The sequence below is a fragment of the Monopterus albus genome, unplaced genomic scaffold (genome assembly GCF_001952655.1).
Source record: "Monopterus albus unplaced genomic scaffold, M_albus_1.0 scaffold190.1, whole genome shotgun sequence".
Classification (NCBI taxonomy): domain Eukaryota; kingdom Metazoa; phylum Chordata; class Actinopteri; order Synbranchiformes; family Synbranchidae; genus Monopterus; species Monopterus albus.
In genome coordinates this window covers 258321-282212 of record NW_018128070.1, presented here as the reverse complement: position 1 = coordinate 282212, position 23892 = coordinate 258321, and the positions used below count along the sequence as shown (strand labels likewise).

At 40.8% G+C, this 23892-nt stretch overlaps 2 protein-coding genes across 3 annotated transcripts in view; both read left to right on the top strand.

Moving 5' to 3' along the window:
- Positions 1 to 23892, top strand: part of cdh19 (cadherin 19, type 2) — a 191376-nt gene that overhangs the window by 79186 nt on the left and 88298 nt on the right. The gene's annotated exons all lie outside the window — the stretch shown is intronic.
- On the top strand, positions 2440 to 8578 carry dselb (dermatan sulfate epimerase like b). Its single transcript, XM_020617509.1, has one exon. The coding sequence runs from the start codon at positions 2440 to 2442 to the stop codon at positions 6022 to 6024; it is 3585 nt and encodes a 1194-aa protein (XP_020473165.1). The 3' UTR covers positions 6025 to 8578.

The window sequence follows — 23892 nt, the reverse complement described above, 5'->3', positions numbered from 1 at the left end:
GATTATTAAAAGACATGTTAGGCTTAGAAAATGTCCAAATATGTAATTCCTGCACGGTCATACTTGTTTGATCATACTGAGTGTAGAAAAAGTTTAACATAGATATACGTGTTCCTTGTTCTTCATGATGCTCTCTGTGCTTTAAACGGACCTCTGAGACTATCACAGTGCAGGTGCATTTATATGGAGACTTGATTCCACACAGGTGGATTCTATTTATCATCATTAGTCATTTAGGTCAACATTGGATCATTCAGAGATCCTCACTGAACTTCTGGAGAGAGTTTGCTGCACTGAAAGTAAAGGGGCTGAATAATTTTGCACGCCCAATTTTTCAGTTTTTTATTTGTTAAAAAAGTTTGAAATATCCAATAAATTTCGTTCCACTTCTTGATTGTGTCCCACTTGTTGTTGATTCTTCACAAAAAATTACAGTTTTATATCTTTATGTTTGAAGCCTGAAATGTGGCAAAAGGTCGCAAAGTTCAAGGGGGCCGAATACTTTCGCAAGGCACTGTATAAAGGTGCTTTTATTAAACTGTATATTAATATTTTGTCAGCATTATATTTGAACCAGCCTTATTGAAGTTAGGTCTGCATTACAGTACTTGCAGAATCTGTATCATATATTTATCTTAAATATTATTAGAACTTTGCCAAATGGCAAAACGTGCAGAATATGTAGCTATGTAGCAGCTTACTGGAAGGTAAGCCACTGACACAATCTGGTGGGCTTACATTTATAATGTCACCAAGCAGTACTGAAGACTATTGTGTGAACTGATAGAAATATTTTTTATAAATCTGTTGAGTATTAACACATTTGTATTACTGTGTTGGTATTTAAGCAAATGCACACATCATAAAATATACACTATTTTAAATAAACTTTTTATAAATAACTGTCAGGTATAGGGGTGCCCCTTTCCTTGCCTTGAGCCCCTGTCCCCCAAAATGTCTATAGACAGCCCTGCTGCTGTGGGAAAAACCTCCAGTCTAGATGGGTTGGAGAAAAAATAAAGTCAGATTTGGGCCACTACAACCTGCAAGTGTATTTTTCAGAATGTCAAACTATTATGTTAAATAGGCATGCTTTGACATTTTGTAGCCTGTCAGTTGTTCTTCTTGCAAATGGTGAAAACACTCCTGTTAACTTTCGTAAAATGCTAAATAAAACGACACAGTCAATAACTGGTGTAAATGACTTTTTAACAAAAAAGTCCAAAGAGAGTGTGTCATGTTATTTCTGTAGCCTTTACGTTGAGCAGGAACTTAACATCAGTCTACCACCAACCGGGGGGTGGGGGGGCTTAATATGAGATGAATATTCAGCCTTCTCACTCTACACGGGACTTGGCTTCTGGAGTCACGGCTCCCTCTACAGTTTGCACTGTGGAAATTTTCCATTCAGTCCAGGAAAACAATCGCACTGACTGGGTTGGAAGTCGGGAGGACACAACGGAGAGGCGTCCGGAGATGACACACATACACAGCCTTACTTGTGAGATGTGTCTCAAACGGCAGCAGATAACCGACATAAACATCTGGACAGATACAGCAGGGCGACACCTAGATCGTCCATCATTCTGGGCAGCTGGTTTACAGTTTGATTCGGACAATCGGAAAACATGTCTCATTCTTTGAATACTTGAAGAGTGACGACAACTTTCCTCTTTGCGGACTTCACCATACTAATCGCGGAAGATAAAGCGTGGAACAAAACCAGGAGAGATAAAACAATGCACAGAGATCCATTTCCCGATCAGGATTTGCAAATTTAAGCACCAGGCAATTTGGAATCTCTGCAGCGGGGATGCCGAGCTATGTTATCTGCGGAGATGCGTTGCTTGCTGAGGTTCATGTTCACGGATGTTGCAGCTCGGTGGGGCTGCACCCGGAGCGTTTGGGTGGCAGAGACCGGACCGGACACAGACTGGGGTTGAATGATGTTTGTCCGAGATGAAATGTTCTGGGGAGATCAGTATGAGTTACTGTTGTAAGCCGGGGCTGGGGTGGGAGATGCCACTCCTCCTCAAGAGCACAGTTCTTACTATGAGGACAGACGAAATCATACTGGTATAGGACAATGATTTTGTAAATTTTGGATTTAAATAAGAAAAAAAAAACTAAGACCTTTCCTCTTGGACATTTATATATTTAATGCAGTGGATTTTGTTGCCTTTGCAAACTGTTGCAAGTGGATATGGATAGTTTTTATTCTTGTACTAAAGTTTTTTTCCTTCTTCTTAATGCATCAGACTTTAAACATGCATCATACGAGCTTATGAAATATCACTGCGGACAAATATATTCTACTTGGACTTCTGCTCTGAAATCACAGCTGAAGTTATGGGCCGTTACAGCAACATTTTAAAGGAAGAAAGAATCAGTGGCTTAATTTTAAAATCCACTAAAATGCATTCACAAATGCCTGGCAGCATGGCATCTAACTGGGTGGTTTATTTATTCTCAGGGGTCTTCAATGCCACAGACAGAGACATTTTTACAGATGACTTGCTGCAGGTCAGGCTCACACAAAACAGAACGGCTGAGCAGTGGAAACTCCGCTCTGCTGATTTCCATCCAAACCTATATTTTAACCAAGCGGATGTGTTGCACTTGAGGCAAAGGTCCTCCACCACCCACAGTCATATATTTAAAGTCATCCGGGGGGCTGTGCTTACCATGTTGTCTTATGTCCCCTTTTACCTGCCCCCTGTGAAACATGAAGAGTTTACAAGCAAGTGGAATGAGATTTATGGGAACAACCTGCCTCCCCTGGCGCTCTACTGCCTGTTGTGCCCAGAGGACTCTGCTGCCCTGCAGTTTCTTATTAAGTTTATGGATAGGATGGCTGACTACCCGGACTGGAAGGTGACTAGTGCCCCGAATGATGAGGTGCCCATGGCACATTCTCTCACTGGGTTTGCTACTGCTTATGACTTTATTTACCCTCACCTGGATGGTCACAGAAGAGAGGTTTACCTCAAGAAAATCCGCTCTGAGACAGAAGCACTGTATGAGCTCTCTAAGTACAGGGGGTGGGGGAAACAATATCTCCAGAATCATCAAACTACTAACATATTAGCCATCCTGACTGGTGCAATGGTGGTTGGTTCACATGATGACCCAGAGTCGATGATATGGAAACAAGTGGCAGTGAACTACATGGAGAAAACTATGTTTCTCCTAAATCATATTGTCGATGGGTCTCTGGATGAGGGAGTAGCCTATGGGAGCTACACAGCCAAGTCCATCACACAGTATGTCTTCTTAGCTCAGCGCCATTTCAACATTGACAGCATGCAGAACAACTGGCTACGGGAACACTTCTGGTTTTATTATGGCACTCTGTTGCCGGGCTTTCAAAGAACAGTTGGCATCGCAGACTCAAACTACAACTGGTTTTATGGGCCGGAGAGTCAGCTTGTGTTCCTTGACACATTCATCATGAAGAATGGAACGGGTAACTGGCTAGCTCAACAGATTAGAAAGCACAGACCCAAGGATGGTCCCATGGGGCAGTCGTCTGCCCAGCGTTGGGCTACGCTTCACACAGAGTATATCTGGTACAACCCCCACCTCACACCGCAACCTCCCCATGACTTTGGCAAAGCGAGGATGCATATTTTCTCAAACTGGGGTGTGGTTACCTATGGAGCAGGGCTGCCGAACGGCCAGGGTAATACTTTTGTCTCCTTTAAGTCCGGCAGGCTGGGTGGCCGTGCAGTCTATGACATTGTCCATGACAAGCCGTACTCGTGGGTGGATGGATGGAGCAGCTTTAACCCAGGTCACGAGCACCCAGATCAGAACTCCTTTACATTTGCTCCTAATGGACAAGTTTTTGTGTCTGAAGCACTTTATGGCCCAAAGTACAGCTATCTCAACAATGTTTTGGTGTTCAGCCCCTCTCCTACCAGCCAGTGTAACAGTCCGTGGGAGGGTCAGTTGGGGGAGTGTGCTAAGTGGCTGCGTTGGACTGATGAAGGGGTGGGCGATGCCAGAGGGGAGGTGATTGCTGCTTCCTCACATACAGACACCATGTTTGTGAGTGGTGAAGCTGTGTCTGCTTACTCCCCTGCTATGAGATTAAAGAGTGTGTTCAGAGCCTTAGTTCTGCTCAACTCACAGACTTTGCTGGTGCTTGACCACGTGGAGAAGCGGGGTGATTCACCTGTGAAGTCGCTCAGTGCTTTTTTCCATAATCTCGACATTGACTTTAAATATGTTCCTTTTAGATTCATGGACAGATATAATGGCGCGATGATGGATGTGTGGGATGCTCATTATAAAATGTTCTGGTTTGACAGCCAGGGTCACAGTCCTGATACCAGGATACAAGAGGCAGAGCAGGCAGCTGAGTTTAAAAAGAGGTGGACTCAGTATGTCAATGTCACTTTCCCAGTGACAGGCACAGTCAGCAGAGTAGCATATGTGTTACATGGGCCATATGTCAAAGTGTCCAACTGTAGATTCGTGGATAACAGCAAAAATGGAGTGAGGCTTTCTTTAATTATAAATGACACAGAGAAGTTGGTGTCTATAGCCACGAACTATAATGACATAGGAGCGAGGGCGACTTATTTAGGATTTGGAGGTCACTGTAAAGTTGAGGATAAATTTCAAATCACTCGATATGGCCTCGGGACTCAGCTCACCCCCAAACAAGTCAGCAGTGATAATCAGCTGTTTGACTTTGGATTTAGAGTCAGTGTAATTGCAGGGGTTGTTCTCTGTGTGGCCATAGGATTTCTGACCATGCAGAGAAAGTTTTATGTTTGCTTCAACAGGCTGATGCGTTACACCCTCCTATCTGTGCTCATTCTCTGGATAGCTGAGCTGCTGTTTGTGTCTAACAGCTGCGATCAGCTACTCTGTGGGGTAAAATGGAAAGGTGCGGGTGCCAAAAGTGAAATAAACAAACAAATCAGAATTTACGAGCAGCATCGGCTCCCCCTTCCAACTGTTGTCATAACAACGCTGCCTGGATCGGGATCAGAAATACTCAAGCACCTTTTCTACAACAGCTCGGACTTTGTTTACATAAGGGTTCCCACTGAGCATGTGGACATTCCTGAGACTGAGTTTGAGTTTGATTCATTGGTCGACGCCTGCGAGTGGTCAAGGCTAGACGCCTTGCACGGACGGTTTAAGATTATTCAGGGATGGCTGCATTCGCTTGTTCATAACACCAAGTTGCATTTGCAAAATATTCAGCTGGTAGAGAGCAGTGGGATCAAACAAGCCCAGAGCGTCGGCCCCTCCAGGGATAGAAAGAAAAGATCTAGGAGGAGAGAACCGGCGTCTGAGCTGAAAGGCAAACTGAGGGCCAGTCTGGACAGAGATGCAGAGTACGTCAGGGAGATGAGACGCCACGTTGCGGAGTATCCTAATGCCCGCGTGGTCCTCAACATGCGGAGTGGGAGCTGGACGCTCAAATTGGCTTTCATTCAGGAGGTGGTGGGGCCTTCCTTGAGGACAATCTACATGTTAAGAGACCCACGAGCATGGATTTATCTCATGGTTTATAACAGCAAACCCAGCCTTTACTCCCTTAAGAACATCCCGCAGCACCTTTCCTTGATATTCAAGGAGGATGCGTGCCCAAGTGTGGCACCAGAGTTTAAAACAATCCAGAGGCTGCTATCCCTTTCAGAGAGAAACCCAGTCCTGATACTGGCTCATCTGTGGCTGGCTCACACCACAGCGGTGCTGAGGATCAGTGAGAACCTCCCCCAGGAGTCTTACCTCCAAGTGAGGTTTGAGGACGTGGTCAACTTTCCACAGGAAACCGCAGAGAGCATACACACATTTCTCGGGGTGCCTGTCTCAACTGCAGCCCTCAACCAACTTATATTCACCACCTCCACAAGCCTGTACAATCTAATGTATGAGGGAGACATTTCACCAAACAATATTATCATGTGGAAACAAAATATGCCTCGAAAAGACATCAGACTAATAGAGGATGTATGTGGCAGTGTGATGAAGAGGTTGGGTTACACCGGGTTTGCCAGTTAACTTACCGCTGCTGGTCAGCTGATGTTGAGCTTTCTTGTTTACTTTAGCTGCCATCGAGTTCTGTAAAGTTGTTCTGTTGCACTGACCTGAAATTTTGAAACAAGATGTTACAAGTTGAGAAAAACTGGATTGCATTCCTGTCTCTCTCAAGTTTTTTTTTTTCCTTTGGTTAGTTGTATGTGTTTGGGTGTAAGTGTTGCACTGACTAAAGCAGCAGATGTTTTTGAGGGAGTAATATTTTACATAAGAATAGGTGAAATGGGAGCTTGGGTATTCTTTTCCCCCAGCTGCCCTTCACACTTACTTGTAGCATTCTTGTAGTTTCACTCTTGAGTGAAACTTTAGACCTTTACTATCTTACAAGCATATGATGCCCACCAAATTTAAATTTTATCTTCTTGCTCCATCCTAAAACACCTCAGTTTGTCTGTGAAGATAATTTACTGTGTTTTCATCGCTGATCTGTGATGTCAGAAAGGTATTTGTGCAAAATCTGTAATTGCTGGAATTATTTTCAGGAAGATCAAGAGATATGTGCTGGTTTAGAACAGATGCATTATGAAGCTCATAAAAAAATAAGACTCATATTTATGGACAGTCTCAGTTTAGGTTGTAGCTTTGGGAGAATAATCTGCCCGTCATAAATTTTAATATCCAAACCCTGAGTGCTGTTTCCCTTTAAAACTGTAAAAATGCTGCAATGTATAGACTCAAAGCAAAGCAGAGAACAAGAAGATGACAGGGGTACTTTATTACTATGATACAGTCATATAAATATTATGGATAATATTTTCATTATACTGGTAGAGTGGTTTTATTTGAAGCTCAAAGATGTCATGATGGTTTGGTGGCTTATTGTGTGTCTGCACAGAAAGCGTTTCAGTCACATTTTACAGTCATCTGCCTCGTGTGTCTGATGGAACAGATGTGCTTCTAGTTTAATCAATCCAGCTATCTGCACGGGCCACATAATGGCTCACACCGTATACCTGCAAAGAAGGCTCGACTTGTATTTTTATGCTTCAGGTCTCTTTTATCAAGTGTGTTCTTTGTAACCGCAGCGATTGTGTGTTGGGCTGGGTGACCTACAGCTCAACACTGCACCTGAACACCTTCTGTGTGGACACAGGTGGAGAACTGTATGCCTGCTGCTCTGCTAACATGCTGCTCACACTGCTGTGGTGACATGGTGTTAGTGCTTTCACAAGGACTCTTCTGATTATATGTGGGATTCAGTGTATTTCCTAAAGCTAACTTTTGGCACTCGATTAGCTTGGAAAACCTCTGAAGATATATGAAACTCTGATGTCTAGAAGAAAGAAAGTATTTATGGGTTCCAAAGATTTATATCCCAAAGGATCGGGGATGAATATGATTATTTTAACTCCCTTTAGCATTTACTGAATTAGATCAGAGGGAATTGCTTAATAGGGATCAAACTGAAAAAGAAAACTGTCAGCCTTTATACATTTCTAGTCAAAGCAATTTCCAAAGCATCCCCCACAGTTACTTATATTAATCTGCAAATAATGCCATAACTGAGGCTGACCCTGCATTTTATGGCTACACTATCTTCTCTGTAAAGGCCTGGAGGAAGTGCACACTTCATTTGATTCCCTGTCATGGTAAATCAGATATCCAGTGATCTTTTTTGGCCATTGTCTTGAAAGTGATCAGCAAGCATTGGACTGAACGGGGATGGGGGGAAAGCAAGAGACCATGTCTACTCTGTGATGTTATGGTCTTTGGCCTGGGCACAAATGTATGTTCCTCAATAACCTCTGATGCTGTCTTGCTTAAACATCACTGTAATGTAAATGGATCACATGTAACGTGCCACAATTACAGACTCTCCATTGCATCTGTAAACATACTGTTCCCATTTTGGAAATCTCTCAGCTAGAAACAGTCCTGCTTGTTTTCTCCTTCTTTATGAACAATGAAACCCTTGACTGCCTGGAAAACCTGTTTGATGTTTGTGGTCTTTGAATGTGTAGACTTGGCAGACATGCTTTCACTTTAGTGTTGCAATCCTGTTACCAACTCTGTTTTGTATTTGCTCGTGGGGATATGGTTCCTTGCTTCTGTGGCCTTGAATTACAATAATTTCTTTATAATGGTTTTCTGTGGGCTCTGGAGCAGGAGGCGGACATAATGTAAAAAATAAATAGATAAATAAATTTGAAACATTTATTGGCAACCAGTTTTTGTTGTAGTGAATTAACTTGAACTATGATTTTAGTATGTACCATGTGATTGTGTTGCATTATGTAACATCAGTCCTTATTGTTATTACACTCATGTTAAACCATTTGTTATCAGTGCTGGAAGAAGTACTCGGATCATTTCCTTAAGTAAAAGTACAAAAGCTTTACCATCAAAACATACTTAAAATTTTCAAAGTTATGTGGCACATTTAACGTTAATTTTTATCATATTATAATTATTGATGTTTTACTGTGTACGTCACATTTAATGTTGCAGCAGGTAAAACTGGAACTACTTTTAACTAGTTTATGTGGTTGTGATCTGAATTACTGCTGGTTGGCAAGTTTCCACTGGAAAGCAATAAAATCTCATGATTATACTGTATTTTTATTAATCTGGTTCTGAAAAGCATCTAGTAATAAAGTTATAAAATAAATGTAGTGGTGTAAAAAGTACAATATTTGCCTCTAAATTGTAGTGAAGTCAAAGTACCAAATGGCATAAAATGAAAATAATCAAGTACAGATATCTCAATTATACTTAAGTTCAGTACTTGAGTAAATGTACTTGGTTACTTTTCACCACTGCCTATTATCTGCATAGACTTCAGTTTGTACATGCTCTTTCACTATGGTTATGCTAACTCACAAGTGTCTACTTCTGCGGTTATGTAGCAGCAAAATCTGCATTTTATTAGTCATGGATGACAGAGGCCTAATTGCTCATATGAGTGACGTGCGTGCACACAGGAGCCAACAATTAAAAACATGTCAGAAAATTCGTATGTCATGCTCCAGCTGAGCTGGGAACTTAATAGGAGCAGGCTTTGAAAGAGCACATGCTGCATCTCATGTCTCAGAATGGTCTCAGTGAATCAGTGCGCTCATTACTCATTTGTTCTTGATTCCTTCTGCAACACTCTGGTGTTTGGCAGGGGGCCTCTCTGCCTAATCCTGCCATGCAGAGGCACATTATTCACTGAAAAATACCTCAGGCAAATGCCATGGAAGAAGGGCTTCTACAAATGCGGACTTGCACACGCGGGCTGTTAAGTGGCTTATTTTGATTCATTTTGGATCTGGGAGTGATTGGAACTGCTGGCGCACAAATAATCTTAGCATCAAAATTCAGCCCGTCCTTTAAATTATTCTGATTTTATGGACAAGTGTGTTAGAAGCTAATCACCTCAGCTCCATGAAATGGTTTTCTTTCTCTTTTGGCTGGGACAAGTTATTTGATTAATTAATTTTGGGGTTATCATATTTTAAGGGTTGTCTTTCTTCATTCAGCAGCAGTGGTGGAAAGTAGCAAAGTGTCTATGAGTTGTTGAGTCTTAACCAAATAGTGATTTTCATTCTAAAATCAAAAAAAGAAAAGTACAATTTTGTGTTGCACAACTGTACTTTTCCTTCTTTCTTTTTCCCTTTAATCATCTCATGACTCCCAAAACCTTTTAATGAACTACTGGAGTGTGTTTCCATAGGTTTTACTTCCCATCTGCTGCACAGAAAGACAAATAAGCTTTATGAAAACGTTTTGATGTCTGATCAGAAGAAGCAGATTTACAGAACTAATTCAAGATCATGAATTACTTCTGATGCTTGACAACAGTACATAATCATCGCATGGAATAAGGTTTTACAGAAAAAATGATGAAAAGCTGCATTATAATCTAATTCCATGCAGCGGCTTGGGTAAGTGATCAAGTAGCTTTCTCAGACTATTATGTACATGGAGGTTATCCAGATAGAAAAGGGGACTCAATTTCAGCTGAGTAGTCATACCCTTCTCTGTTCCACCTTTATCTTGCTCTGCTGGTGAGTCTGAGTCCCAGGAGAGCTTCTCCCTCTCTGGCAGCCATTGCTCTTGCCACTGCTTATTAATTAACCTTTGCTGCAGCCTCCATCAGTCAGAGATCAGCTTCATATGTTGGAGTGGAGTAATTATTGATGTTATATAAGTCTGTTGTGCTAGTAGTCTGCTAATGGAGACTTTATTTTTTCTTAAAACACTTAAATAAAAATTTGATGTGCATGACTTGATGTGAATGTGTCCTCCGGATGACAGAGCAGAGGTTTAGGACATTTTCAGACTTTACTGATGCAGTGTAAGCAGCTGGGAGTGACACTCTCCCATGTTCAGTCATTTTCACTGTGGTACACAATGCCTGTGAGGTCCCCAGATCCCACTGTTCACATTTACCCGTTGACGGCACTGCTGTGTTTGGATATGGGGAAGTGCAGATCCCATAAATGACTATTAATAAGAGTTGACATGTGAGGAAATATGGTGCATTGTCAATTTGCAGCTGGTGGCATGTCATTTCTGTCGTGAAAATGGGATCTTCCGTGCCAATAAAGCACAGCGACGACTGCTAATGAAGCCCAGACTGGTCTTTTAGCACAGGGAAAGCAGACCAGATGAAGCATTTTTAGTTTTACTTCAGGCAAATCTTTATACTGAGGCAGGCTCACAGTTTTATATAGCAGCACTCCGTAAGGCATTACGCAGTCCTTACTGCCAATTGCTTTTTTTAGTTTGACAGAATATGTGATTACCTGCTGAATTTGTCAAAATGAGATACTTCTACATTAACTGCAGAGCAGGACAATTAATAATATATGTTCTCTAGCAGTTTCTGTATAAAATTTTAGCATTTCAAGGTCTTCTGTGCTTTCAATTATATCGCCTTCCATTTGTTTACTGTGCAAACATAAATTTTAGTGTCATTTACTCGATTTCCAAAAAAGATTAGTTGCTTTCTTTCTGTTCATCTGTCTGAAAGTCAAATGAAAGTCTGTGGAAATTGAATTTTCTCTGCTTAGCAATTATGACATGACATTAAGACTTTGCTTTGAGAAGTTTCTGACTTTCCTACTTTGAAAGTGAGAGCGTTCAGTATAAACCAGTATCCTGTCAGCTTAACCTGTTTCTCTTGACTCTGTAGTTAATCCTCTCATTTGTTCTGTACATCATGGACAGTTTGCAGGGCAGATGGAGCTCTCTGACTGCTGAAAACCGAGCCACTGTACAGTGGTATCACTTTGTGCATGGCTCCTCTGTTTCTCCTGTTTCAGCCGCTGTGTTTGCTAACAGTACAAAATGAGCAGACTGGTGTGTAAGCTGGAAAAAGGGATGAAAGGAACAAAGGACACAAAAACATCCAAACGATTTAGCTGTTAATGTGAGTTTAGCAATTCTGTCATGGAAAGGGTTTGCCACTTGTGATTTTGGCTATTAAAGAAAAGAGGTGGCCATGCTACAGTGTTTGAGGCTTGTTGTTATTCTGAGGTGTAAGATTGAATCCAGCTGGCTGGCCGGCAGACAGACGAGGGAGAGGCCCTTTTCCAGGATGACACACTCAGTAGTCCTTCATTACCGGGACCCAGAAACCATAACCCTGCTGTCAAAGTACCGCTGCAGCCACTGCTCTGCTAAACCATGTCGCGGCAGGGCATGTCTGCTGTGGGGATCCTTTTCATGTTTTATATTATACAGTAGAACTGATAGACGACATAGAAAGAAGGAGAGGTTAATATGACTCTGAGTTTATGTGTGTGTGGTGGGGGTGGGGGGTCCCATTCGGCCTAATTACATCAAGTATGAGTCATTGATTTCTAATTAGTCCAATTTATGTCTTGAGGAGAAGTAACAGCCCCTATGACATTGTTCACAGTGTGCCTTGGAAATTACAGTAGGGCAACAGCTTGGTGTAAAGTCCTTAAAATGAAAAAGCTAATGCAGGATTTCTGCTCCCTGTTCTTGCTTACATATTCTCATCTCATAGGCTTTTGTTAGCAGAAATGGAAAGCCACCTCCAACAAAAAAGAACTGACAGGAGACCCGACTGGGTGAGGCTTTCCAGTTTCGTGAGCTACAGAACAAACCAATCATTACATAGATTTTATACCATCCACTTCCCATAACTGTCTCACCCAGTGTGGCTATCTGTGCCTCTGGAATCGGTCCAAGAATGCAAGCTTAAAATTAGTTTCTCTTTCTTTTTCCCTTGTGGTGACTTTCCATTATTTTCTTCTAAAAATAAACTTTCCCTTACATGTTCATGAAATCACATTATTTGCTCTGTATAGCCTCCAACAACAGTGTGTTATTTTTAAAAGAGACATCTTGACACTGACAGGCAGCAGGAGACGTGGGACATTCGTCACTCTTCTCTTATCCCCTGTGATTTTTAGCTGCAGAGGAAGCCAGATGGTCAGATTCTCTGCTCATATGTTTGTGCTCCTGAGAGACTGCCATTCTTGGCCTGCTCGACAAATAATATAAGATGATAAGAATTGTACTAGGACAAGACAACATTACTCTGCAGAACAGTTGAGGAGGGAATTTAATTCCTTTGCACAATAATTCATAGAAAAATCCATACAGTACAAAGAATCTAATGTAAGAAAAAAGCATCAGAGCTTTGGCTTCATTTCAGTCAGCATAGGCGCTTATCAGTGCATCTTGTGCAGGAGACTGGACACTGTCCTCTGCTACCATGGCCAGATTAACTGGCTTTAGGGCCCTGGGCATAAAAGAGCTGTGGGGGCCCCATTACCCCCTAACAAAATCAATCTACACTGATGGGTTATTTCATTAACAAATTAATATACAGTACATATAAAATTTAGACAAATCCTCTGCACACAGGAGACAGTGTATTACATTTATACAAGCAGTCACAGCAGTTTGTTTGGAATAAATGGTAGGCATGGGTAGTCAGCATGAGCAGCGAATCGCTTATGGGGAGGCAAGTGTGCTGTAAAGGAAAATCACTGCCTCCAAGCCAAAACAGTGCAGCTGTCATTGCCTTTCCAAGGTAAAGCACTCCATGATGAGGGTAAAGGGACTAAAAGATGCAGCTGTTGTTCATGGCTTTTAAAGTAGCCAACAGGTAACACAGTCTGCTGTCCATCCAGTAACTTTAGATTGAAGGCAACACTCTTACTGTATGTCATGGCAGCAGACAACTTAAATGGAAAATAGCTGCACAAGTAATGTAATATGATTATCACTAGTGTATCAGTAAAAACAGAGAAGAACAGGATCTAAATGCTAATGTGTTGCACAACACAACACCTGATTTGGAGACTGGACACCCCAAAACCTTTCATATTACACTGTAGTAGCTAGGAAGTTTAGTTGGAGCCGATTCTCGACAGATGCTCTTGTGACTCCTTGGGTGTTGTCCTAAATTAGGACTGCAATTTAACTTTAAAAATTATCAAACCACCTTTGTCACAGCAAAGCTAGTTTTAATAATTCATTACTCCTGACAAACCTCCTCTGGTCTCTTGAATTCCTGCAGTAGATTTGAAATCACCTGAGATTTTCGGTGACTGAGAAGTGGCATGACTACATGCCGGCTCTCAAGATGTTTACTTATTGTCATTTGTGTTCTTTTGCAAAGTCTCTGACAGGTGTTGATTTGACTTGAAGGCACAAATGATGGCTTTACTTTAATAACTGGCTGTGGTCACAGTGGCTTTGCTCCAGAGCATTGACTATATTGGAAGTAATGTGTGGTTGGTGTTCCTCTGGCAGAGCTGCCTCATTAAGTGGCTGGAGAAGAGTGACTGGCTGCAGGGGTGATGCATTATTGATGAGAGAGCCTGATTAATTGAAAATATCCTTCACAGCAGGGGATCGTGTTGGTGTATGTGGACGTTTATGTGTGTGGGGTTGGGGTAAGTGGCTTCGTTTTAAAAGAACAGCTCAATCAGTTGATACATGGCACAGGTTGTTGATTGTTATTCTGCTCAGGCACACACTGCCAAACATTTACTGTATATGCAATCACAAACATGCACGTTGTAAATTATATTATTCATATAAGCACAGTCCCAGTGGAAGTAATAATCTCAAGCAATCTGCAGAATGTCAGTTGGTATTAAACAGTAGCAGATATTTGTGTCAGGAGACCGAGAGCATTGCTCATCTCCCACGATGTTGGTCTGCACCTGCGACACTGGGTGAGTGGTGTAAATAAAAGATGAAGCTGTCAGGAGATGAGCAACAGGACCAAAATGAATTAGCAAAACTAATCATTGCTAACAGTACCAAAGAGGATTTTACAAGCTATGTTTCAATTTAGGAGTTGGACCTAGAGGCAAAGTTGAACCGGTGTGTCCTCCTCAAATGAGACAATTTATCCTCCCAGACTAAAGCTAATGATGCATTCGGGTGCTACTCATCAACTCGTAAAGTTAGACATTTCCAAGTTAATCACCAGGAAGGTTCTTCATATGTTCCCCAAAGTGTAAATATAAGTAATAAACTGGAACAAGTTTCAACTTTATGTTTAAGTTCAGCTGAATTCAAAGCACTTTATTTGTCCCTTCAGGGACAATTTGAGGCCAGTGAGTTTGCAAACACCCATACACAAGCAATTAATTTACACACATAGATACAAAACAATACAAATACACAGCCCAGTCTCACATGAAACTGTACAATAGATACGTGGGTCCACAACTTAAAATGTATAGTGTCACAATAACGGCTGTAAAATTGTGATATGCCAACGTTTTTTGTATTGCAGCCCAGAGTGCTTCTTCGTCTTCTTGTATGGCAGTTGGCAAATAACAAAATGGTGCACTAATGCCACCAACTGCACTGGAGTGCGAGTCGGGATGCTAACATGCTATAATTTAGAGTTTGTTGAAGGTGTCTGGTTTTAAACTGGAACAGTCGCGCAGTTCTTGCAAATCTCTTGTCAAAAATGGCAAAAAAAAAAAAAAAAAAAAAAAAAAAACTTTAGGAAGACCTGTGTAGCTATTGTTCATTTTATTGTGAGACTGAGCTGAAATACAACAATGTTAAGAAGAGCTGAAATGAAGGATAAATGGCCGTGGTCATTCTACAGCCTTTTCTGGTGAAGTATTGCACTCTCTCTTGGGCTATAAAATTCTTTGAAATGAAAGAAGAGACATCCATTTGTTATAGGTTATTTACAAACCAACAGGGCTGGTAACCATGTGTGTAGTTCATGTGATACACAGATGGGTGATAAATTAGGGCAATAAGAACAAACCAGGAGCTGCCAAAACAGCTTCACTGCCTGGTACAGATACGCCATCTGAAATCTGCATGTGCATTCTAGTGTTGGACTGAACACCACAAGATGTTTCTGTATTTTGCATTTTGGTGAAACAGTTTCTGAAACAGCCCCTCCTCATCTTTCCAGTATCAGAACTGGGGCAGCATATCTGACACTTTTTTGCAACATTTTATAATCAAAACAACTGTGACCATGTTGTGTATGCTGGACATGGCCATGCTGGACTGATATATGGAAGTATGCAGGATGTGAATTTATCTAGCTCTTAAGTGATCTTTTTTTTTTTTTACTCTTCACACAATTACTTTAAAGACCCTTCATTTGTACAAATGAATGCCTCTGAGGAGAGACTGCTGAAAGTGTGCGCTGTTATCCCCATTTAAACAATTACTGAATTGCCTCAGCCATATGCGCCGGGCTTTCTGTGGCCTTTCGGAACATGTACTTTATAAACACTTTTGCCTTTAGACACATCCTGGGCACAGTTTTGTGCAGGATAAAGCTACAGTTCCTGGCTTTATCAGGAGGATCTTTTGCAATGGATTAGAGTTAGGGCTGTGTCCCTGATCTGGAACACAGCTACAGTACTTTCATAATCTTGAGCCTTCCCATCCTTTGTCAACATGCAAATTTAGTCCATTCTCCTTCCTAAACTTCCATTAAGACCCATCAAGGCAGCCATCAGGATTCTGTGTGAAGCCATGCCAGGGGAAATTACAAGCCCTGCTGGCAGCCCCCAGTAACGAATGACTTGTATATAAACCCACATTAATTTGAAATTCATAAAGTAGGAATATATTATAGACCAAGTCACTTCTTAAAATGCTTACAGGACATAACCACATTTTTATCCCTTAGTTTGATGTGACATTTCATTCTTTCATATTCAGTGATAGCTCCTATATTGCCCATATATCATGGTGTAACGTGGGACAAGTTTACTAGTAAAAAATTATGTGATAGACAGAGATGCAACATTTCCACACTACTACTTAGCTCATGGGTGATACAAATAAAAAATGTGTCTAAAATTTCAAACTAAAAAGTGGCAAAGTGAGGAGTTGAAAATGTTGAGTGCAAAGAGATGCTGTGTGCTGTTTCTAAGATAATGAGTCCTGGAGCCAAAGCTCATACGCTGTTTACGTTCATGTTAAAGGTTGGTGTCTTAGTGTGCCACAGCTTCCTCTGGAGGCAGATAAACAGACAAATTTAACTATAGAAACAACACACTGACCGGGTGCAGAATTCATCGGTATGTGCTAATAAAGTCTACACGACAGTAGTTTCACGTTTCCTTGCCCTGCAGACATTTCAGGCCTATGCATTTTCCACTGGCACTGATTAACTTGGTGACACCTGGAGTGTGCAAGGTTTCTGTGACTAATAGCTTTTCTTTCTCCTGAGGAAACAAAAAACACAGGTGGTTAGCCTATAAATGAATCCAGCAGCTGATTTGTGTGTTGCGCTCTCAAGCATTGCCATCATTACTGCTGTACACTCACAGTGAACACCATTACTGCTGAAAGTACACTCAGTGAAAGTATGGAATGGCACTCTAAAAGATAAAGGTAAAAGATAAATGTGTTTTGCAAGCACTACAAGTGGATTCATTAACTGTATTTGAATGATGACACATCGATCCATCCATTATCTATACTGCTTATCTTGAACATGGTCACGGGGGCTGGATCCGATCCCAGCTGACATTGGGAGAGGGACGGGTCCACCCTGAACGGGTCTCCAGTCTGTCACAGGGCTAACATGTAGACAAACAACCACACTCACTCCTACAGGGAATTTAGAGTCACCAATCAACCTAAGCTGCATGTCTTTAGACTGTGGGAGGAAGCCGGAGAGAACCCACGCAGGCACAGGGAGAACATGCAAACACCACACAGAAAAATCAGCCTGGGCTCGACCCTGTAATATTCTTGCAGCACTAACCACTGCACAACCATGCCACCCAAATGAAGCCACAAATGAACACCAAGATTTAGTTGTCTGGTAACTATGACTTTCTTTACATAATCCAATGACAAGCCATTTCTTAGTGTGGACTGAAGTCTCATCAGGGTTGAACTGAGACTGAGGAAAAGCCTGCAGTTTTCTCTTGATCATTGCTTTGTGTAATTAAACTTTATGGCTGCTAACAAGTGAATTTAGACTCATTAAATTATAAGCTAGATGAGCCTGTGAATTGCCTTTATGTTCTTCTTCTTTGATATGCTCATGTTTTGCTGTCTACTAAGCTTAGAACTGTTTGTTGTGCATTCGCCTCTGCTGTGTCATTTTGACTGGGCCTTTTTTATTTGAAGACCACTGATTGTAGATAATAGCTCATTCCTGAGAAAATCAGTCAGATTCCCCAAAGATTATGCTGGTTTGCTGCTCATAATGGTGTTTGCTCTGCTCAGAGTATGGTCATTTTAAATGAGAATCGTGACATTCGACTGAAAACCCACTGCGTTTAATATTCTAACCTCTGAGCATCAGATGTAAGGTCATTTATTTGTGTTTTAATCTTGACAGTTGATGTATTTTCTCTCAAGAACAGCCTGATGTGAACAGAAAGGGAGAAAACATGTTTCATTTTCGCTAATAGCATTCCCTTCCTACTTTCAGTGAGATCCAAGAAATCAGAAAATAATATCCCACTGTAATAAATTAGAATTTCAAAAGCTTGTAACCTAAAGGTGCATAATTCAGAAATCCATGTGAACTTTAGATTTCACTGCCAATGCAGAAACTTAAAGGACTGAAAATTACATTTTTTGATTTGATGTCATTTTTAAAACCAGGATTTTTCAGCCCAGGCTGATTGCGGTGCTGACATTTGACAGATGTAATGTCAATATCAGAGGAGTTAGCTGTATTTTCTTTGGTAGCAGTGCCAGTACAGGCTGCTAGAATAATATTTGATGAGATATTTGATTTTAAAAAAGGTCATTTGCTGTTTCAAGGTAGGTTTCATAAGCCAAATCCAATATTTTGCAAGCAAAGGATGAGAAACGTGTTGAATTTTTATTATCAGTCAGTAACTGATGTAATTTACTGTTGTTTGTTGTCTTGAATGATTGTTGCACTGATACACTTAAAGTCCTCTTAAAGACTTGTCTACAGTATATATACTTATTGATTTTAAGAAAGATGCTTTTTGGACACTTTCAAATCTATAAGCTTCTTAAGTAAAAGGAGTAACACAGAGGCACTACTCTTTATGTAGGGGCATGTCTGAGTGGCTGTGCAACTCCTTCAATTAGCCCATTCTGTGAGGACGGCCTGTACCTAACAGTGAAGATGGCACCGTGCAGTCAGAGCAAGCAGAGATCAGCTCCCTCTTCTCCTAATTTGTCAGGGACTCCCCAGCTCTTGTCTGTAATCTGGTGTTATTGCGCTGATTGTGACCTGCTAAACCTTCAGAGCTAGTACAGACAGACTGACATTTCTCACACAACCTCGGGGTTTTTATCATTAATCAACAATGTGAGAACCTTTTGTAAACCAAGAGGCCAGAAAATAAGCTTGTGCCATAAAATCTGTAGTTTCATTTTAAAGCTTTTAACTCAGGTTCAAACAAATCATGTGTTTTGTACAAACATTTCTGGTGGTGTTGGCCCTTTAACACCAATTCATAATCTTTGTGTCAAATTATCTGCTGTGAACTCGTCTGTCATTAACGGCTGACAATCAGCCATAGGAGCTATTTCAGAACTTTATCCATCACTGTTGTGACAGCTGTCTAGAGCTGCCTGATCATGTTAATTGGTCACCTGTGAGACTGTCAGAGAGGCCGTCATCTGACTGACAACTGTGACACTTGTCCTCGTTAGCCTTTTAAGGCGGTGAGTCAGTAAGACACTTTTTTTCTAAATCTGCAGGGCCATAAAAAAGACACATATAGAAAAACTATAAGAATGTGGTGGGAAAACAAATATAGAGGATTTTTTGTTAGCTTTTTAAAACATTCTATTTTCTATTTATTTTCTATTTATTTATGTTTTTTAGCTGAGGGATTAGAAATCAAACCTTCAATGTGGAAAAATAAGGGACAACCCCCCACCCAAGATTACCTTCCTCTTCCTCCATAACAATACATGACACAGTAATTCATGAATTACATTCATAATATTGTGAAATTTTATTTGTTATTTATAAATTCTGATGGATTCATTGCTGTAAGAACTGTATCAGAAATGTATTGGAGCCCACAGCTACAATGTACCATAGCTACAGTCCCAAAATGGTCATCAGACACACTAACCAGTATCAACAAAAACTGGCTTTGTATTCCACTGTATTTCTATTTTTGACTTTCTAGTTGGCAGCCTTAGTAAGTGTGAGATTAGCAGAAGTAAATACAGCATCACACATTTTCTTTTTTCCTTCATTCAGAAAATTCTGCGGATCTGAGCCCATCACAGATTTTGGTTCTTTGATGAAGCTAGAACAGAAAATAAGGTGATACATGCTCAGTAAACCCAGATTAGCTTCCTTCTGACTGCTTCTTGTGCTGTAACACCTGACTCTTGTTTGTACTGGACTCACTGAGAGCTGTGGACCTCCCTGTTGTCAGCACAGTCGTTGCTGCTAAATGCACTGAACTGTTTAACACCACTAACAGTCCACAGCTGCCTCAGCGTTAAATGATGACAGTCATACCAACACATACTGTAAATGGTAAGCAGATGGACGGATTTAGTGGAGGGTGGTGAGGTGTGGTAGTAGTGTGTGTGACTGTTTGACCGACTGGAGTTCTGGTCTAAAAAGATGGCTGTGTGGTCTCACTTGTCAGTTTTGCCTTCAAGTGCTGCAGACTCTGTATTTGATTTACCCGGTTAGATTTACAACTGCAGCAAATCATAAATTAGATTCAGGTGATGCAACAGGCAGTTAGTCAATAAAACTCACAGATCTTTCTGTTGAGCTCACAAACAACTGTGGGAGACCCTGTGCAGAGACAGGCCTTCTAGATGGGAAGACAGCATGCTATATATCTTTGATGCAGCCATTGCACTGCAGGGGGTAATGTAATGCCATAGGTTTACATACTGCACAAGGACTGTGTGAATACACTGAAAGCAGCTGGAGGTCTTGTCGGGGTTATTTAGAAAGATTTTGACAGCAAGTGGTGTTTATCTGCTTTTTTTTATTCCACCCTTCAACTCCTCCTGATTCCAGGTGCAGAACCAGAAAGTGAGATCAAAGCAGCACCTCTCATCTCAGACAGTTTTTGATGGTATATGTACATGTTGCCACTGCTTTTGTTGGGCTCCAATTTTGAGGCACTGCAGTGGTAAGACACTGGCAAGCAGAAATATAGATTATTATGATTTCATTATATTATAAATCTAAACATCAACACCATCTCCCCTTTTCCTTTCTCATATTATTAAACTTGTCAGGGCTGTCGTAGTTAGAATTATATATCAAAACCTGACACGTTATCCTGTGGTTACATTTCCTACACTAATTTCACAGCATGGTTTCGGCCTATGAACCATACTGAACTTGCAATGTGTTGTTCTTTAGCTACTACACAAATAAACTAATCAGTATTTCAAAGGTAAAACACTGAATGTAACTCCACAGGGCAGCTTTACCTTTATTCTCTGACTAATCTGAGATGTAACAGCATCTACAGATGCAGAGATAAATTCTTTATAAAAAAATCAGTCATTTCTTTCCTTAAAGTCAAGTTTAGTTGTGTAACAGAATTAAAATCAGCAAGACATTGAACAAAGTGCTTTACAAAAGGACGGAAGATAAAAAGACACATCTCCATAAACCATAAACAACACTGTGGCATCCAGGCCAGAAAACAAAATTACAAGTAGTTTGAACCAGACTAAAACATCACATTGATTAAAGGTAAGTGAATAAAAAAAAGTTTTAAGTTGACATTTAAAAACAGAGAGAGCTGATGCCACCTGAAGATGCAGAGGAAGGTTATTCTACAAAGTAGGGGCCTATAGATTTTAGTCGGACCTTCAGGAACGCTAGAAGCAACTGGTCCTTAGACTTAAGCTTCTAGTAGGAAAACAGGGATGTAAAAGATTGAGGATATGAGAGGGAGCAGAACCACTGAAGCCTCTAAAGGTCAGACAAAGTATTTTAAAGTGAATCCAGAATCGTACCAGGAGCCAGTGGAGTGAAGCAAGAATAGGTGTAATGTGTTCGCAGCAAATGGGCAGCGGCATTTTGGACCAATTCCAGACGATCTAAGGACAAAGATTTACGCCCACATAAAGGGAGTTACAATAGTCAACAGAACTAGAGCTTTTCAAAATTATTAATGCTCACAAACTTGATTAATCTTCTGAAAAACCCAGTTTAAACAATGGAATTAATCTGTTTATCCAACTTTAAGTTTTTACGTCCATAATAACACCTAAGTTTTTGGCAGTAAACTTAGTGAAAAAATGTCGGTTCATTCAGTTTTCTATTTTTTCTTCAGTGGTTCTGTCTTTGAGCACATTTGGCTTTTCCACAACAGCAGCTACAAGTAATGTTCTTGCTGCATTCAGCAGTGAATCCTTACTCTTTCCAAGTCAATATAATGTCCACTAGGGCCTGCTAAAATGACCCATTAAACCTCCCCTCTATAACTAATGGGTGCTGTTAAATCGCTCACTGTGATGCATTCTGTAGATGTAATTTTGTTCATCAAATAAAATAATTTACTCAGCATTTTCTGGCCAGGCAGTCTGTAATTATTGCTAAACCCGAGTCCTGTAACATTTTAATCAGGCTGTGATGTTGAACTGCTCGAGTTGTAATTAAAAAAAAAGAGCGCAAATTAAGCACAGCCATATATGTGGGGTAGAACTGGCAGGACTGTCAAATACAGGAAAAATTAGTGCACTGGATTTCTCATTTGCAATGTGAATGACTTTTTAGAGCAAAACAATAGGATTACTGAATTCAAAATCATCTTTGAAAATTATGGCAATTAGAAAATAGGCCAAACAAATGTGCATGACTTCATTTTTGTCATTTATGTATACTTCAGAAAGCTGTACAAGCAGGTTAACTCCAGAGAGCCTTGCATTTTAACGGTGCCATGTCTTCCAGTGAGCTTTTGTGTAAACATATAGTTGCTATTTTTCCACTTTGCTTGGTGGATTACTGATTGTGTTTGAAAGAAAAAAAATCTAAAGGTTGCAAAGTAAAACCAACAACAGGAACAAGGACACATGGGAGAAAAGCATGCTGTTTACAACTGGGATCGGGCTCAGAGTCCCAGGTGTTCAGTGGGAGGTTTGTCACTGAGGCGGTTGTCCAGGTGACTATAGGCAACAAGCCTCTTGAGAACTCATAAGACTTGTCTCTAGGCATCCTTACAGTGATTTAGTCAGACTTCCTGACCTTTATGATCATCCCTGCAAAAGTAATAAATTAGTCAGGGGACACTTGTGTTCAGCTCTTATTTACACACTGCTGTGACTGAGCTCCAGACCATTTGATCTGTGAAGTGGGGTGCTTGAGACAGAGTTGTCAGTGCAGGGAATATGAGAGGCCACGTAATAGAAACACTTGGCAGCCCATCGTGTAGAGGTTGACGTCAATGTCAAAAGTGAGATCCTGTGACAGATGTGATTAAATATTTAAAACTGTTGATAGTGCAGCTGAAGAGTGTTCCTGTGCTACTGGAATACAGTTGCACTAAAGAGGCCTTGTGGACAAGAGCTGTTAATTTTCTCCTGCCACGTCTCGCTCCTTCACATCCAGCCGCTGAACCCAGTGTGCATGCGATTATCCTCTGCAGGTCCACAATACAAATTGAAGTGAAAGTTTTGTTTTTCAAGCATGATGTTTCTAATTTCAGCATGTCACAACAGAAATTGATTTATTAACATATGGCCAGATGGTAGTTAATCTTCTGCCTGTATTGCTCTGCAAACACATCAGCAATAAATATTTCTACAGCAATTAACAAGAATGTATGATGAAGTTTTAAGTGTTTTCAAGTGTTAGAGCCATTTTCTATCCAATCAATCAGCATCAACATCTCCTGCAAGTTCTTAAGGAGCAGACTACATTTAAAAACCTCTGGTGTTATCCATGCCATGTATACTGATTTAATGCTATTATAGGCTAAGCTAACCATGTACAGTAATTAAAAATAACCATACAAAAGGTGAGATGTGTGAATGCATCGATAACTAGACAGCACTCAGAGAGTGCAAACCTCCGCCAAGAGGCACCTCCTTTTCTTTTAATGCCATAAAAGCAATATTGCCATGATAGTTTGACTGCTTGACCATGAAAACCTACTGCCGGCATGTGGAATGACGCTGATATCATTATTAATTTAAAAGTTATTCAAGAAAAATGATAGACATGACAGACATTCTCTCATTGTAAAACGGAGACTTCAGTGAGTGGCCCACCGGCAAAGTGGTGAAGATGTCACATTTCTGCAAGTTTGTGTTCTGTTTGTCCCACAGCTGTTTGATGCACTGCTCATACAGTCTCCAATACTGGCTGATTGTTGCACTGTGGAGTGATCCTTCACAACATTTGCTCAGCTGTGATTGGGTGTGAGAGGAGTGCAGCCCCTACCCTCCACAGTGAAAAATAAAGTGGAATAGCAAAGT

Bases quoted from the DNA above. Each gene is read 5' to 3' on its own strand.
- dselb (XM_020617509.1), top strand. From the start codon at position 2,440: ATGGCATCTAACTGGGTGGTTTATTTATTCTCAGGGGTCTTCAATGCC.